Source organism: Abramis brama, assembly GCF_963993115.1.
Source record: "Abramis brama genome assembly, chromosome: 4".
NCBI classification, from domain to species: Eukaryota; Metazoa; Chordata; class Actinopteri; order Cypriniformes; family Leuciscidae; genus Abramis; species Abramis brama.
In genome coordinates this window covers 46283409-46302337 of record NC_139966.1, presented here as the reverse complement: position 1 = coordinate 46302337, position 18929 = coordinate 46283409, and the positions used below count along the sequence as shown (strand labels likewise).

Below are 18929 nucleotides of genomic sequence, written 5' to 3'. Positions count from 1 at the left end.
TCGCAATGTCCATTGAACTCTATTGGTAACGAGGGAACTTGCGACCATAGTTGGCTAACGATGCTTTCGGGAAACGCACCCCTGGACGATTTTTATTAGTCGACGCCAGACCATTAATCTTTTAGATTTAGGTCTGGATTTCCAGGCTATGTATATTCATGAAATGTGTGGAAATTTCACAAACTTACATCTGCTAATGATATGTAGTAATATCATGCAATTAATGCAAACTGCTATTTTTGATGTTTGAGGTCTTTCTTACTGAGAATGCAGACACTTATTTTAAACCTTGATAATAATATGAAATATTATTGGTTATCAAGACCAGTGTGTTTGAATTATATCAGTGTGTGAATAAAATGCATTCAAAAGCTTTCAAATGACAGCTGAGAGCAGACAGAAAGTTATTTTAAAATGGTTTATTTTCCATGCTTCCTGGAACAAAAATAATAATGTATATGTGAAATGCACAAAACTAAACTATATTTACAAGATAAAAAAACAATCACAATACTATATACCAAATATTTAGATGTGTAATCATCTGAATGAGGAGCATAAAATCACAACCAACATCTCAGATCAAGATACGTAGAAGTTTTCTCTGCCTTTTATGACAACATATAGTTTGACAAAATTAGAAATTTAGATCAGTATGTGACTTAAAAGCAGTTGAGAAGAGGCAGTCTGTATTGAGCACATAAAAGTATGAATCAGTCACTGAGCTCCTCCTCATCACTGAAGTAGGTGCTCTTTTTGATCCTGGGCTTGTGGGTGTCATCTGATGTAGATGCGTGAGACGCATCCTCTGTGACCTGCTTCTTTCTCTTCTCCTCCTCCTCAACGTGTGCTTGCTGATGATGACAGGCAAAAAGTTAGATTTCTCTTTGAGCCCATTTTTACTGGGAATATTAATGTATGAAGACTGAACCATAGTTTATATAATATTCACTGACCTGGAAAGCAATTGCCTGACTTAAACTGTCCAATGCTGGATCCTCTCCTTCTTCCTCACTGTCCTCTGGTTCTCTAAAAGGACAAAAACAACATATTTATTTTCTCTTATATTATTTTAAATTAATTACATATAAAATATTAATTGCATTGAGTACATACTAGGGACTAGTTTAAATGATTAATTCCACTAGGAAGTACTTACACCTCCTCAGGCTGCTGAACCTTTTTCTTCTTTTTCTTTTCTTTTTTAGGTGGAGGTTCTCTCTCTCCAAGTAAATTTTTGGGACAGGCGTAACTCAAGTGCCCTTCTTCCTAGCAGAGACAAATGACATGACAAAACAGTGAGAATCTCAAAAACTTTTCTCCATCCATAAAGTTTAAATTGTACAAGACTTCACTAAAACCATATTAGTAAACAGGTGAAATTGTTCATATAGGAAGTTCTATGATATCTATCTATGATAAATACAACACAACCAACACGTCAACAATATTAATGGATCAGAAAACCTACCCCACATTCATAACACTTGGATTTGTCTGTGTAGTTTCTCTTTCTGATGAATTCTGTAGCTCTCCCATTGTCAATGGCGATGCTGGCCTTCACCGTTCTCCCAAACAACTGAAAGAGCAATCAAGCACTTTGGCTCCATGTGGTTTTTTTTTTAATCAAACACTTACTAAGTCTTAATGTTATGTTAAAACAGCATACCTGTTTGTTGTTTAGCGAGCGGGCACAATTATGAGCAGTCTCTCTGTCTAGGAACAGCACAAACGCCACTCCCTTACTCATCCGTGTCTGCTTATCTTTGACAACAGTCACCCTTCAGAAAATGACATTGCAACTATGATCAAGATATACTTTGATATAGTGAAATGAGTATAACAATCTCTTCATTGCAGACCAAAGGAAACTTACTTGACAACCTTGCCATATTTCGAGCATAGCTGTGGGGAAATTGCAAAAAGTAAGTAAATGATATTTATAAATTAAATGCTTTAAAAATTAAAAATTTTGTAGTAAAATAATGTAATATAGGGGGGGGGGGGGAGTAGATATCCCTTATTCTAAGAAACTTAATCATATATTTAATCATATATTTAGAGAGTGCCCAACATAAACAGTGAAGTGTGTCAGATGCTTCAAGGTAAGATGTGTCATTTGCTCAACTAATACTAGTGATAGTGAGCTTTGCATCCGAGTGCAGGAAATTACTGGTCTTGTTGAAAAACATCAAGCAGGATTTCTTCTTTAGACAGAGCACTGATAAGAACCCCAAGAATATGATAATAGATTTCCCACAACATGATATGTTAGAGAAGCTTTGAGAACTCAATGAGGGAACATTTTGACATGAGACAGCTTATCCCCAAGTCCTATTTCTTTGTCCCTATATGATATAGATGCTTTATTCTAATTTCAGCTGAAATATAATTATTTATATTACCCCACTCTCCCCTATATAATTAATGGGTCCACTTATTGTCAACATAATTGTAACATGCAACAGGGTAACGTTACCTTGTGCAAATCGTTGTTTGTCAAGGAGAATGGGATGTTCGACACATAAACAGTGCTTTTGCTGGGCGCTAAACCACCACTCATCTTTATCTCTGATATCTAAAAAGGAACAAATAACATTTATCACAACATGCATATACACATAAAGCAAAATATGGTACTAAAATAGCTTACGGGCAATTTAATAAAACACATTTCAGACTTACTTAACCACGAGAATCTTACTTAAAGCATATTAACGATGATGAAAATAACTGCGTTTGTCATGTCTAATTTGTCTAAAATGTAGATATTTAACCAGCGTATAATCCAATTCAAAATATCAGCAGCTCAGCGTGACCCGGAAGTTAAAAAAGGACACCGCTGTCACAACATAGCAGTCTCTCTCGGAAAACAAATTCACAAAATGTATTTCTACAAATATAAATCAACAGGACTCATTAAACGACATTAAAATAAATATATAGTGAACAATAGCATCAATTTTAATTTAGCAGTTATTTTTTAAAGATTGTCAGTCATTATTTTGAAAAAATATTTGGTCTGGATCCGGAAACGTGTTTTTGATTGTGGCTGTGGAGTTTTGTTTGTCAACGGGCTGAGTGTTTCGCCACGTTTGGTCTCAAAATTATTATTTCATAAAAGTTTTTTGACTACGAAAGATTACAAAAATGGTAAACTGACAGGAGATATGTCAAGCAAAGCACGTGAACGGTATGTAAACGCTTGTTTTGGGGTTATGCATGTGTTGTATGTACTGGTGAAAAACGGTATTGCAGAGTCTGATTTAAATGAGTTTATTATAAATAAGAGTTTGTTTGCTGGAGATACGTGCATTTGGGTAAAAACACAAATTATTATAAATTGGAGTTGATTCCTCGTTGACTGTGAATTGTAGCACAAATAAACAGGTCAACGCAGTTGAGCTATAAAGACAGGTTCGGATGAGCGCGTGCTTTCTGTGATACAAACATATAGGTTTCGATTACACTAAGCATTTTTACTTATCGATCTAATAATCACAATGTTGAAAGCAGATGATAATATAATACAATATTATACGCTATTATTTAAATTAAATCATAAAAAGTTTAGTTTTAGGTCTACTGATTGGTCAATACAGCATTTCAGCCCGATTAGCTTGTCAATGCGCAGCGCATCAACATCATATCGTTGTTTTTTGTTGCATAGCAACGTTCTCTTACGTCAGGAAATGTATATTTTAGCGGAATTAAACCAGTAACGATTTGTGGTCAAAATCAAATAGCAACTGTTTTGCAAAAACAATAATGAACTCGGGGCCCTGCTGCATTGTAAAATACATTCATGAAAAAAGGGGTTGTGCGCCAACAACGCCATCTAGCCTTTAATATTTTATTTTTAAACTAAAAATGTGTATTTTCTACGTGTTGTTATGTTACGTGAATAAGTCAGTGTGAATGCTATTTTTTTTTTTTTGTGTGTGCATGTTTTCTATTTTCTGTTAGGCAAAACTCTATATATTTATTAGTAATACTTAATAGTTAAATTTACATTTATTCATTTAGCAGACGCTTTTATCCAAAGTGACTTACAAATGAGAACAATAGAAGCAGTTAAACTAACAATATGACAACAATATGCAAGTGCTATGACCCTTCCCATATATAAAGATAATAGATATAGAATATAAGATAAAGTGTTAGTATTAATGGACCAAGTGTTGCCGAAAAATATGTTATATATATATATATATCGCTCTGGTTGAGTTGGGCAGGTCATTCCAACAGCATGGAACAGACCAGAAAAATGGTTATTATTATATATTTCTGTCTCATTTGTTACTAGATAATCGTCATACAACTGAAGACATCGACTTTCCATCCAGAAACTAAAAGTAAGTTATTTAGAGGAATATGTTTTTTAAAGTTTGATTAAAATATAATAAAACAATTATTTAAAATGATTATATTAATAAATATAAAATATTTGTCAGTATTATGCAGTTTTTAAAGTTATTTATTGGTTTTCTGGTTGTCATAAATGCCTGTTCTTTTGTTTTAATTTGATACAGTTTAAAATAATTTAACTTTGATGTAATAAAATTTTTAGATAACTCATGTGTAAGTTCCATATTGTTACAGTGGTTTAAATAATGTTAATTTGTCATCTGTGTCTGTTTGTTTGTACCTCAGTGGCTTTTAGGAGAGATCGAAATATTAGAGATATTTACGAGGACCGGTTTCCTCCAGACAGAGCGGTAAATACTTATTTGTCATAATTGTTTTGGCCATGATCAGACATTTGGATCATGCTGTGAAAGAAACAGCCTTGCTTGAGCTCTTTTGACGTTCCAGGGTCCATTTCCAAGAGGAGCTCAAGGAGATAGGAGACCTCCCTTTGGGCGGCCGGACGAGGACTATGGCCGTGGTGGTTTTGAATACGATGCCCCACGGTTTTACCCAAACGGTGCCCCTCGCAACTACCATGGAGATGATCAGAGAGGTTACCATGGAGACAGCCATCACTCATTTCCAAATGACCACAGGGGTGGGCCACCTGGTCGAAGGGTAAGCATCAAAGATCAGGTATGGATTCATTTTTTATGTATTTTTTACTTTCTTATGTATTTTTACTAGTGTCTTTTGTGTTGTAGGAATATTAATATTAGGAATATTCATTTTATTGCTATTTGATTGTCCTGAGATGACTCTTTGTAATGTTATCAATCAGTTCAATAAAAAGAAAAAGATATGTAAAATTAAAAGATCAGATATGGAAAACACTTTACAATTGTGTGTCTTGCATTTTCATCATATCATTGTGTTTTGCATTTCAGCAGGAAGACTTCCAGTACTACAGAGGGCCAAGAGAGGAACCTCATGGTGGTCGCCAAATGGACTTTAGGTATTTCACGAGTACAGCTTGCCACAAAGGAAAATATGTATTATATGATGGGCTTATTTTGAATAAACTAAGACTTCTTTTATTTCTTTTTGCTCTTTGGAAATTGAGGAAATACTCTCTCTTGCCATATATTCAGATTAGAGATTGCGGAAGTTAACCTCCAAATGTGGTTTGAGTGACCTTAAAAAACATTTTGAATCCTCTTTACACTCTTATTTAGTGGATCTTAATACGGAGTGTAAACGGGGTCAAGGGTAGGGAGGGATGTTCATTCAAACTAATTTAATTTCCCCAGCAGATGGCAGACCTGTTCCTCTTGGAAACATGCTGTGTTCCCTCCAGCTTGTTTTTATACTTTCTTTCTTGGCTTCCCTTCTTCTCTCACTCAAAGTGAAGTTTCTTAATACAGAGCATAAATCAAACTCTGAGTTGTCCTACATTCTCTGTTTGTTTTTGTTTTTTGGCTCAGCTCCCTTGGAAATACCCACAGACAGTCACCCAGCATCCCAGTGGTATTCCGTATATGTCTTAAAGGGGTGGTATAATGCCCTTTTCACAAGATAAAATAAGTCTTTAATGTGTAATGAGTGTGTATGTGAAGTTTTAGCTCAAATACCCCACAGATATTTTTATATAGCATGTTAAATTTGTCACTTTTTGAGGGTGAGCAAAAACACAGCTGCTGCTTGCGGCACAGGGGGCGGAGCTTCAACAGCTTGTGTCCTTTTACCTCACACAGACATGCACTGGAAATTTCAAAAACCTTTAGCCTTTTATGTTCAAACCGAAGTCAGAAAGATGGAGAGACTCAAGAAGAAGTGACAACATGTAGACAACATTTCTGAATGGTTAGTTGGTAAATTTATGTTGCTTATGTGTAGTTATCTTCTAGTCATTGATTAGCATATTCTGTCTTGATAATCTATAAATCGCATTCCCGGGGGCGTGGTTTATGTAAATTTTAGGATTAGTGATGTCACTAACCCGGGAGGAATGTCGTGGAGTCCTTATCAGCCATTTGTTGTAGTCCTTAAAAAGCAGTTTCTTTAAAAGAAAATATCTTAATTTGCTTTGAACTTTGAGCATTGTAACTTTGCAGATGTTGTGTATGCTCAAACAGCAACATTACACACTAAATAAAGTTAGAAAAGTGAAATCATATTCAACCACCCCTTCAATCTGACTCTTTCCAGTAATGAATCGCAACTGTTCACAGCAGGGATGGAGGGCAGCCAAATGAACCTCGTGTTGGTCCACCACTTCTAAAAGAGAGCGTCAGCAAAACTTTTAAATGGTGACATCATGGTTTTCTTAATTGGTCAATTTCAGAGTCTGTACAACAATACAGTATTTTTGTTAAAAGTAGAAACACAAAACACTTGCATAGGGTTTAAATTTCTTCAGAGACATTTGACAAATGAGGACACTGGCTAAACTTTGAGCATGCTGACAATGATACATTTTCTATAATTTGTACACACACACACACACACACATATATATATATTAGTATATTTATTCTATAAATAAATATACATGCAATTAATTATTTCATTCATTTTAAACACACACACTCACACACATATTTAATTCTGTGTATATTTAATTATTTATAAAAAATAAGTTCTTTAAAATAATACCAAAAAGAATATTTGGACAAAACCCAGTCTTACCACTTGGTGGCGCTTTTGTATTTAGTCAGTAAAGCATGCTTGTCTAAGCCTCTCTTTATATTAAAATCAGACATTTTTAAAGATTCCGTTTTAAATAAATGTTCTTTATACGGCCATATAAAGCATTGTCCTGCTAATTCGTATAATCTTGGATGTCAGACGTGCTTTAAAGTACTTGTTTTGACCTTTTCAGTGCTTTAATCTATTGTGATGGCTTGCGATTTGGAGTGAGAGGTTAACCTTTTTTTTGGCTTGGGCTAATATCCTGGCTTCATATTGGCAGTAAAGACAGACATGTGGTAATTTGCTCTGTTAGTCCAGGGCAGACAGGGTCACCTGCACTTCAAACAGATGTGAGGGTCATTAAAGTTTTGCGAGGTCACTGTGTGCGGACACATTGTCGTGTGTGTTTGTGAGAGAGGAACCTGGCTGGGGTTCAGGCCAGGGTCACTCGGACCAGGTGCCTGTGATTCTTTTACGTCCCGCTCTCCTGCGCGGCAGGCCATATAAGTGGCACGTAATCGGCCTGCGCGACCGGAGGGCCTTAGCAAGGAAACCGAGTCGAGGGGGAGCAGAGTAAACTGAAGGGGGTTTTACTGCCGCTAGAACAGATGTGTGTTAATGAATGTCTTGGTTGCGGGTGAACTCGGCAGAGCTGCGGTGCTGCTCTGTTAGGCAGCACTGCAACTTTTTACAAGCCTCATTTTGCCCTCCTCTTTGTGCAGTTTATATTGAGTTGCAATTTACAAGCAGGATGTGAAGCCTCTGGCATGGTCTTACACATAGAGGTAAAGTCTTAAATGAGGCAGAGCCCAGTGTGGAGACTAGTTTAAGAGAATCTCCTCTGTATCAGGACCAGGGGTGCCCTGCATAACTAATAGGTTTCAAATAAGTCTTTATGGACATTACTAAATCATAATTGACCCTGATTTTCTGAATATTCAGTGACCCTTAGAAATCATTCAACATAGAATGAAAGTGAGTTCAAGTGTTGTTTTGGACCCCATTGCCATTCATAATATGGATAAAAACGATTGAAACATTCTTTAAAATATCTTCTTTTGTGTTCCGCTGAAGTTAGAAAGTCATAAGTGTTAGATATGACATTTTACAGGTCAAAAACATTTATTTAGACATCTGAAATGACCATCCCAGTCACACCAGTTCTTCTCAGTACACTCAGTGCATGACCCTACAGGGCATGGTTCATATAAACAAGATTAAATGACTGTGCCCACTTTAACCTCCTCCTTAACCTGTCAGAGGACAGTAAGCAACTACTTAAACCACACATACTTTGATTAAAAAAAAGAAAAAGTTTTGGTTTAGTATCTATTTAACTGTTTATTGAGAATATATTATGCTAATATTTCTTATCCATAATGTGAATGCAAATATTTGTCTTCTTTTTCCTTTCCCTGTTCAGACCGAGTAATCGCGCTGGTCCTCCCCCAAACGCTCGAGTCCAGGGTTCTTACCCTCAGCCCAGGTCTCTGCCTGCAATAGCCCCCGATGCAGGAGACGACAATCTCATGCAGGCCATTATGAATCTGGACCGGGGGTTTGTATTCAGACATGTTATGTAAAACGCACCATATTGTTCTACTAGGAAACACATACTTAAAACTTGAATGTGTTTGTGCTCTGTTACAGGGAGGAGCGGGACAGCTTGAGACGAAAGGCACCCTTCCCGCCAGTACGTGAACGCTCTCCAGCCCGGCGGGACGTCCCCCCTTCCCCTCACAGTCGGTCGGGGTCCAGCATAAGCAGCCGCAGCTACTCACCAGAGCGGGGCAAAGCGCACCCTATCTTGCCCCAGCAAGGGAAAAGTATGAAACATCTTCAGTCAGTTACATGATTAGTCACTTCTTAGTGTTTCTTTGATTTTGATTTTATATTACATACACACAAGTTTGGGGTTGGTGAGTTTTTTTTAAAAGAAGTCTTTTATGCTCACCAACACTGCATTTATTTGTTTAAAATACAGCTAAAATAGTAAAATATTCCTAAATTTGAATAGAACTATTTCTATATTTTACTATAATTTACAATATTTAAATGTAATTTTTTACTGTGATGTCAAAGCTGAATTTTCAGCAACTGTTTCTCATCACATGTATTGACAGTATTCCAAGCCTTTCGTCATTTCATTGTAGAAATCTCATTGGTGGGATCTCCCACACACAGACTGTAGATGATACAAAGAGTCAGTGCACAGCTTGCAGTGTAGTATTTGAACTGTCATTAACTTTTTGAGACGTGGGAAAGCCTGTTGATTAATTTAAAGGCTTTCTTGACTAATTTGCACGCTTCATTTGCGTGCCATTTTAATATGCCAAGCTGTAGAGTGAAAGGACTTTGCCTGGATGCTTTATTCCTCATATAAACTAGATAAACATCCTAAATGCTTCCTAGACAGGTTTGATTTGAGTCGTTGTGTTTGAAAATAGACATGCTTGGACATGACTGTACCCAAGTGTCCACTGCAGACCTCAGATCACCGATGATGTCACTCAAGCTGTCCTAATAAAGACTCCCATCTGTGTTTGTTTCCCTGTTCTATGTTACTATAATGAGATCCTCAGTAATAAGCTCCAGAGAGACGCTTTGAGCAGCCAATATTGGATGCACATGGTTTGGTTGACATACTCCAAAAGAGAGTCTCTAGATTATGCTGTTCTAAAAAGATGGAGCAGGATTTGCATGACACTGTATGATCTAACCTCTATTACTGATGAAAGAAATGCATGAAAAACACCTGAATTGTTGGTCACTAAAAATTACAGTGCTGGTATTTAAAAAAAAAAATTTTTTATGATGTACAAAAATGTTTTCTTTTGTTTCAGGATACGAGGAGCCGATTGGGCTAGGCAGAGGACCGGGTGAGTAAAACAGTGTGCTTAAGGGTGATCCAGATGATCCAGTCATATTTATTATGCATCAAAAGTCCCACCTGAATTTGAGCCTGCAGAATGCAGCACAATTCTATCACCTGTTAGTCACAAAGTTTTAAATATGTTGCTTAATTTTAAGCTATCAATAAGAGTGCCAAATAAATAAATTAATACGAGAGGCCATTGAAAGGTTTGGGGTTGGTTTTTGAAAGATGTCTCTTAGTGAAGAGTAACAGTAAAGCAGTAATCATGTGAAATATTATTGCAATTCAAACAGAACAGTTATTTAAAACTATTTGAAAATGTAAGTAATTCCTATGATGGAAAAGCTGAGTTTTCAGCAGTCATTTCTCCTGTCTTCAGGGTCACATGAACTGTGTTGAAAATAGTTGTGCTGCCTGATATTTTTGTGGAAACTGCGAGACACTTTATTTTCAGGATTTTTTTGACAAAAAGTTCAAAAGCAAAAATGCATTTTTTTATTTTTTTATAAATCTTTTGAAACATTATAAACATCTTTAATTTTGACCAATTTAATGCATCCTTGCTGAATAAATTAATTTGTGAAAAAGAAAAAGGTCAGACTCCTCTTGAATCCTGATAAAGAAAGCTTATGGCTCACACACAATGAGATTTTGTTTCGCTTTGCTTTATAAGTTAAAGGTCAGCCTGCAGTCACAGTAACATGAGAGAAAGCGTTGCTAATCGCACCATCGTAGAGCCTCGTTTTGTTTGTCTGCTTTCCTCTCACTTCCTTTGGCTGGGGATCGTAAAAAGTCTACAGGCGTGTGTTCCAGTGTCTGATTGCTAAACCTTCCATTCTTTTCTAGCTTTTATCCGTTCCCTTTTTACTTTTCTTTGCCAGATGTTTGATAGCATGCCATGTACATCACAAGGAGGTTTAGATTTGAATCTTAAATCTGTTTAAATCTAAACATAACTTCTAGTCATAGACTCCTCTCCGCTCCGAATCAATTTGGCGAGCACTCCGTCTCTTTCCGAACGAATCCGTAGGTGTTGAGCCCACAGCTCACACGGAGAGGGTCACGGGGTGACACTGCAGGCACCTGGCTGTGGTTTGCCTGCAGGGAAGAGCCCTGATCAGCAGTGAGGGAACCACCTGGTTCTGCATGCCAGCTGGATATTCGGAAAGCGAGCAGGATCCGTTCCAGCATGCGAAAACGTTTACTGCACCAAATGAGTCAAGCAAGGCCATTTTCCATGGCTTTCTGGGGGATGTTGATCCAAGTCCAAACTATAGCTGCATTGTTGGCTTGCGTCCTGCAACAGATGCTTTGTTTCTTACGTTCTGATCCCAGTCTTTCATCTTCTACAGACAAGGAAAGGCCCCCCGTCCCCTCCGTGAGTGCATCACGAGACGGTTCGCCCCATAGCTCCGTATCAGTCACTAAGGTGAGTTGCGCACACACACAGCTCCCAAACAGATGTGCTTACCAGAACACTCCCTTTCATCCGCAAAAATAATAATAAGTGTGACATGCTAGCCATTTCAGCTGATGGCAAAAAACCCCACAAATCTTCTTTGAATTTCCACCAGTGACTCCAAGCTGTTTGCTTGTGCTTCTCTCTCGCTCTCTCTCTCTCTCTCTCTCTCTCTCTCGCTCTCTCTCTCTCTCTCTCTCTCTCTCTCTCTCTCTCTCTCTCTCTCTCTCTCTCTCTCTCCTCATATGATGGGTTTTAAAGGGTCCTGTTTGGCGCATGAAAGGCAAGTGGTCCGTGTCGTGTTTATTCAGACTGTAAGCACGGTTCTGACACAAAACACGGCGGGTCGCTGAAGGAGAGTTTGTGGATATCATGGGGCCACCCAGACCGCAGCAAGGCTAAAAAAAGAGGGTGAAATCCATTAGCTCAACTCTCGCCTTTATCACAAGATCTTATCGGAGGCTCAGAGCACTCTGGACATACTCTAGGGAGCTCTGAGAGCCTAAAATAAATTTGTTTAACTTTATTTCTCATGTACTCTCCTCTTTTTCCCTTTTTTTTGTGCGTTTAGATCAACTGAATCAGAGAACAATCATGCAAAAATATTTTTGCTAATGTTTGTTTTTTCACAAAATGATTTAAATTTAATTTGAATCTCTGTGATTTTTGGAGTTTTATCTGTAATGCAAGTTGAGTTATTTTACTGATTCACAAGACATGGGACAGAACTGCTTTCCTTAAGAAGCTTTTTTTTTTAATGGTTTAATTACAGATAATTGTGTGTATATCTGTTACAACTATAATATATCATCTCTGTCACCCAAATAGTGGACAAAATGCTTTTAAAAAATATTTTCATAAATTTAAGTAGGTCGTCTTAGTAGCTAGCAACAACAAAAATCCCTAATGGTCCTATATATATAAGCAACTGAAGTGGGAGGTTGCACCTAAACATGGGTGAATACATCTGAACATCTCCAATAGATTTATCCAGAATAATTTTGTGATATGTGAACCAAAGCAACATGAAATGCCCTACTAAAGAACCTGTGTGTGTGTTTCTTTTGTTTGATCACTTAGTTTCACCTCTGAACCATGTGCAGATGAAAGTTGTTTCTAGTTAGTGGACGTCTCAGTCCTTGAGCCTTTGATCATCTTCCATAGCTCTGTTCATGGGGCATAAGCCATAACCTTGTGCCTTAGATGAAAAGAATTTGCCAGTGTAAACTGGGCCCGATAGGCGGTCTCTTAAGTTCAACAAACACACTTGTTTTGGGGATTCATTTTTTGAAGAACAAAGAACAAATGAAGTGCATGTAGTTCGCTGTGGTGGGCTCATATTTGTTTGTAATGCCTTTTGGAGTTCTTTTCTCAAATTTATATTCCTCCCCCAATTAGAACAAATTATTGTTATTGGTTTAAGTTTGGTTAATTGGTATGAAACGATGCATTTTCTGAGACAAAAAGTATTTTCAGGTCCAAGACGTAGATCTAAATAGAGCCAACTTGTTTCCATCCTGTCACACAGTGATGTTTGCTTTGCCTGTTTTCTGTCTGGGGAAAAGGCATCTTTCTTTCCTACTTTCCTGAATGATGATTTCCAACATCTTTATAGCAGTTTTATGCTGAACATGTTTCTGGATTATTCTAGCTTTAACAATGCCTGGTTCTGTGAACTGCAGGAGGAAATGCCATCGGTGGAAGGGCCCACAGATGAAGTTCAGGCCACTGTGGATGAAGCCTCATCCGTCATGGACGACTTTCAGGAGCGACGAGCTCAAGCTATTGCTGCCAAGGCTCGGGAAATTGAGAAGGTTTGAGAAACGCTCCAGTTGCTTTTAATCTTTTATTTCCGTGGGTCTGAGAGTATCTAAAATAGTTGGCAAGAGTGTGTTGTCATTTTTGTTTTAATGCCTCCTGTTTAGGATGCTGTATTAATAGGACTACCAGAGTTAAACAAAAAGTTCAGCTATTTACATTTTTAGGTGAATTAATGCTTTAATGGATTGAGAGATTAATTACATAGAAGTTACAGAATTTATTCTGTTCAACAGCATCATAACCTAATTAAAAATACGTTTGCATGCATTTTCTTTTCTCCACTCCTTTTTGGTCACTGCATCTACTAAGGAGATACAAGGGTAAAACACCCACTGTCTCAGCTTCAAAATGATCATAATTAAGTTCCTGCTCTCTCCTCTTCCTCTTTACTGGCCCTATTAAATGAGAGATGGGATCCCCCAGGAGCGGTGAGCCAGCCCTCCTATTGAGCACCAGCCTAGGTGCTGACGCTGCAAGATTTTAACTGCTTTTGATCCAACCTTGAGCTTATTGGGTTATTTACATACAGAAAACACATCTGATTTGTGTATGCATGGTCAAGGTTTCCTCTTAATTCACAGGAGGCCCTTTGAATCAGTCTATTTTTGTGTTTGAAATTGAATAGCTCTTTGTATTCTCAAACTATCACTTAAGCATATTTTTCCGCATGATTTTTCTACATTTCTGTAATTTGTTCAGGATTTTTTTTTTTTTTTTTTTCTGTCCTTCAATTGATGTTGAAGTGTGTTTTGATTTGCCCTGAACACACATACTTTAGTGACAGTGTGTGGATGCCTTTCAGGCCAAAGCCTGTTATTTCACAAAGTGTGTGTGTTTCTGTTTAAGTGTCCACCAGATGTTTAGCTTCTCCTTCAATCTGGTCTAGCCATCTCTACACTCTTTACTTTACCTTTTTTTAACAAACATTTAGCTTGCATGCTCTATACAGCATGCTTTTTATATACACTTGAACAATATACATATAAAGGTCTGTGGGACACAAAAGGAGAAATCTTTAAAAATGTGCCAGTTAATCTTTTCCATGCAATACTATTGAGCAGGGTCTAAAAATTTCAAGCTTCAAATGCATCATACAAGTGGTCTGTATGACTTATGCTCTAGATTCAATGTCTTCTGAAACCGTACGATGGCTTTGTGTGGAAAACAAGACATTTTAGACGAAATGGAGCCTGTCGCGATAAACTTGGAACGAACAGTGACGTAAAGCTGCTGTCACTGACTATACCTGACTATAACCAGACTATAACAGTGTGCGTCCCGGTGTTTGTGCAGGCAGTTCGGCACAGTGCGGAAACTGTAACCGTTGATTGAAACTGAAACCGTTTATTCACTCGCTCTCTCGCATGCTGGGTCTCTCTCGCGTGTTCTGTTTTACATATTTAGATAAAGAGCAAAGTAGTGCAACGTTATTATATTGATCAATGAGACTGCCATATACAGCTAAAATTGGCACCAAAGAAATAGCCATATAGTTTTGAAACAACATGAGGGTGAGTAAATGATGAAAGAAGTTTAATTTATGGAAAAAACTATTCCTTAGTTTTTCTCTCTCTATTGTAATCAATATTATTGCCTTTTTATTTACTAGTTACGTTTCTTCATGAAAGTGAGCGTATTCTTCACACAAGTTCAGTTCAAGTCATGCTCAAAGAGGAATCTAGAATGTTTTGTTATGACCAGCAAGAGGTTTATTTTACAAATGAGCCCATGTGAATTCTAACAAGACTGAATTCCTTGCTGCTAAAGAACTGTAAGTAGGGCATCTTTGTTGTGATAGTTCTGCAGTCCACGGTGAGGCTTAATCTGGGTCTGAAGCTTAGCTTTTGAGGTCCATAAGGGATGTTTGATTCCTTCGTTCTTTAATCGCGTTTGATGTGTCTGATCTGAAAATGTCAGATCAAATAAAATAATAGACTGATACACAGTTAGCTCTAAAGACCATCCCCTTACATGTTTTTTGCTATACTGAACACAGACATTAGAGTATACCTCTTTTTGCTCATCAATTTCTTAAAAAAACAAAAAAACTGGGTTTTAGTGCATGTTTGCCAGTTTTGAGGGCATCTCTATTCTAATGTATGTACAATAAATTTGATGACAGAAACGATTCCATTGGAGAATTTCATTGCATTTAACTGATGTTAGCTGTAGCCTTCATATATTTAGTCTATAATGCTGGGCGAACAGCTGAATATATTGAAATACCATGCACCAAAATGTAATACTTTTTATATAATAAAATCAGCTTTGGTCTTACTAAACTATAAGTGAACTTTCAGTGAACCACTCTGAAAGTTATTAGTGTATAGATACTTTCCCACTTTTCCCTCCTTGTCTCTCCCACCCTTCCTGAATAATTCTCTGCTATCTTTACCCGGAATCAGGAATCAGCCTCCCACAGTACAAAAATGACACATGAAAGGCTGACCAAGAACACACACACACTCGCGAGGTCCCGTTCAGCCTTCCTGTTTGATTGGGTAACAGAGGTGGGGTTCATAGGAAGTGTATGGAAGTAGAGCATGCACCAGGAAATCGCTTCCCAGCATTCTTGGCATTGTTATGAATTATTTAATCTTAGCATGGTTCTTGTGGCTTTGTATGTTCAAGGTTATAAAGCAACTCATAATAGGACACAGCAATAGGTGTTCAGATATTTTTTTCCTAAAATTAGATTCATGAATCACAACTGATGCTGTTAAAATGTTTATTTTAATTGTTCTAAAGCAGCAGAAGTAGCATTCACTTTAAAAAATAGTGGTCTTTCGAAACTTTCTGTTAACCTCGGCCAACATCCTTACTTACTGAGTTTAGTGGTGGTTTATTCTGAGCCTAGAAGTCTTTTATTCTGTACTCGGATGGCATTGTGAATTGCATTAGGCCACACATGTAGTTGTCGGTCTTTTCTTTTAAAAAAATGTATTCATGGTAAGCTTGTATACTGACTTTATCTTGTGTTTCCATTTGCAGGTCCAGGACCTGTTACTCATATTTGGTTACAGATTTAAACAAACTATTAAAGTATTAGCACAATTTGTACTGCAGGCATACCTCAAATCGTGTGTTTTGTGGAAACACTACTTGTTCTATTATTGGTCCAAACAGTCTGGCTAATATAAATCCCATAGATTGTAAGGACTCGAAAATCATAGAGGCTAAAGGTGTGGTCATATTTACCTTTCCTTTCTGAAATTCCGCTGGTGAAATCCTGTCATTTTAATAGGAGTTTACGCGATCGCAAATTTTATGTAAGGGTGAAACATGTCCCCGCACGGATTTCTTGTTCAAGTTTTTCACACAAATTCACCACATGGACCAACAGAATGCTGCGTGGTTTGGTTTGACTTCTATGTGAGCTGTGCTTCTTGCATTGTAGGCTATAAGGTTTATTGGCTGAGCGTTAATGCGGTTTAAACAGTCACACAGATTGACTGTAACTGCAGTCTCTCATAATGCGCAGCCTCGGGTTACAGAGAACTTCCTTTCTACATAATTTATCCATTCTATTCTGGAATGTTCTAATTGACTATTAGAGTCTTCTCATTGAACCTATTTGACTAAATGACTATTAGAGGCAGTTCTCACACAAGAACTTTGTGGGCTTTGTGTGTGGGCCTCTGTGATTCCTGGAACCAGGTGATCTCATTTTACTAGTACCTGACTCAGCCATGGGAAAGAGCCCATGTGAAAGCTAATGAGGAGCTCACTGCTAAAATTATTAGTCAGCACAATTAGTTGGGTGGGCACATTTCTTTCCAGACCTAGAGCTTGTGGGGGCAGGTAGTGGGAATCACTGAGGATATGAATTGTCTTTATTTATTTTAACATTATTATTATGCCCAATTTTTTAGTTCCTGTTATATTTTAAGTACTTCCAGATGTTGTTGTCTGGTTATGTAATGTTGGGGCCATGTCAAAAGAAGCTATGTTGAGATCTTTAACCAGTTTCAGTTTCTTTTAGTTCAGTTGGGTGTATTGTGTTGCTCTGTACCATCGTAAATTCATGACAGTCTGATTTTATATCGGTCTCCTGATGTAAATTGTAGAGTAAATTTCAAGATATGATCTTCAGCTATAAGTTACATGTCCTAAGGGCTGTGTGTAAGTGAAGGTAATTGCAGAGGTTATGCAGACTCCCCTGGGTCTGAAGCATTGCTTTGATGTCCAGAAGTGTTTGATTATCCAACCACAGTAAACATAACTGAGCTCTGAGAGTTTTGGTTTGGGGCTTTGTACTATCGTCTGGATGGCAGATCAGAAAGACAGAACGTTCTCCCACATACACAACAAAACCACGCTCTATCCTCATGACTTCTGTGAACAGAAAAAGTTAGATTAAAAGTTTGATGGTTCTTGAGACCATGCTCTGATTGTCCACACAATGCATTTGCCAAGAAAAATACAAGTATGATACCTGGGCAAGCCAGTGAAAAAATCATATTCTTGAGCTCCAGGATTAATTTTTATTTTCAAGAAATTGTCTGAGCATATCAAGGCATGTGTTTCTGTGTTGGTTAGAAAGCCAAATGGAATTAAAATTACTCAACTTTCTTTACAATACCTTTTCTTTTAAGTTCCTTCTCATTTTTTGAGTTGTAGTTTTTGTAAGTGGCTAGACATGAACATATACTGTAATGTGGTGATTTGGGATTTCCCATTAACATTTGAATGCACACAATACTCATTTTAAAGCAGATGCATACATTTTCTTAAATCATCCTGTTGGACATTTTGGCGGCATTATAATTTCAAACATTGGGCTGTGTGTTGTATAGGTCTATCGCCAGGACTGTGAGACGTTTGGCATGGTGGTGAAGATGCTTGTGTCCAAGGAACCCACCTTAGAGAAGCACCTGCAGAACCCACTAAAAGAGAACCTGGTTGAGATCCGTGAGCGATGCCTTGCGGACTTGCAACACTTCATTGCTGAACTCGATGAGGTGGTACGACAGCCTGAACCTGCTGTCTAAGATGGCCCCATTTTACTTGACCAGCAGTTTTGTTGTTTATCTCTGAACCTACACAAGAGTCCTTCATTGTTTTTATGACTTATGTGTCCCCCTAAAAGAAATCTTCCCGGGGCAAGGAAAATCTCTTTATATTTTTCATTTATGCAGTCCTGTTGATGATAGATTGTATAATCTCTTTGTAACCTTTCAACATTAAGGAGTAATAAAAAAGAAAATAGATTGCAAACACAAGGAAATGAATGCCAGAAGAGGGTTTGCTCTGTTCCTTATTTATTGCAGAAGCTAAGGTTTACTAACCCATTGAGGAGATTTACAAGATAATGCTGGTTGTCCTAATCAAGTATGTATAAATTGAAAGGGTTCCATGTTGTTGCCAATTAAATCGCTTAAATTCTTACGGAGCAATGATTAAATGTTGATGAATGAATTATGGTGAGTAATCTCTTTGGGTTCAGTTAATTGCTGCTATCTGTAGTACGGTTAAGCTGTGCAGCTGAAAATAATGCATTTTCATTTTATTTCAAAATCAAGATTTCCAGCCACTATATTATGAAGCCCAACACAAGTATTTGTGTAGTTTTTCTTTGTATAGTATTAAAGAACTTGTCTTGAAGTTACTATAATGCATGTTTTTCCTTTTGATTTAATACACCCTATTTGTGATCTCATGTTTGCAATTAAATAAAGTCGCTGTGTTTAGTAATCAAATATATTTTGTAGTTTTCTCAAGCAGTCAGTGAAT

General features: G+C 37.4%; 2 protein-coding genes across 4 annotated transcripts; one reads left to right on the top strand and one right to left on the bottom strand.

Moving 5' to 3' along the window:
• Window positions 1-404: 404 nt before the first annotated feature.
• zcrb1 (zinc finger CCHC-type and RNA binding motif 1) lies at window positions 405-2826 on the bottom strand. Its single transcript, XM_084111825.1, has 8 exons — window positions 2686-2826; window positions 2480-2578; window positions 1877-1905; window positions 1670-1781; window positions 1472-1579; window positions 1160-1269; window positions 957-1029; window positions 405-854 (listed from the first exon to the last, which is right to left on the bottom strand). The coding sequence occupies exons 2-8, from the start codon at window positions 2561-2563 to the stop codon at window positions 714-716; spliced, it is 657 nt and encodes a 218-aa protein (XP_083967951.1). The 5' UTR covers window positions 2564-2578; window positions 2686-2826; the 3' UTR covers window positions 405-713.
• pphln1 (periphilin 1) lies at window positions 1857-18895 on the top strand. Of its 3 annotated transcripts, none has more exons than XM_084111822.1 (11): window positions 1857-1925; window positions 4307-4355; window positions 4654-4718; window positions 4816-5046; window positions 5298-5365; window positions 8465-8599; window positions 8692-8867; window positions 9885-9920; window positions 11269-11345; window positions 13058-13189; window positions 17993-18895. In XM_084111822.1, coding segments are annotated over exons 2-11 (1116 nt in total). In that variant the 5' UTR covers window positions 1857-1925; window positions 4307-4354; the 3' UTR covers window positions 18188-18895. The 3 variants fall into 3 exon arrangements, with proteins under 3 accessions (XP_083967948.1, XP_083967947.1, XP_083967949.1); XM_084111821.1 differs by lacking the exon at window positions 1857-1925 and adding an exon at window positions 2823-3193; XM_084111823.1 differs by lacking the exon at window positions 1857-1925 and adding an exon at window positions 3020-3193 and having other exon boundaries at window positions 4816-5028.
• Window positions 18896-18929: the final 34 nt, after the last annotated feature.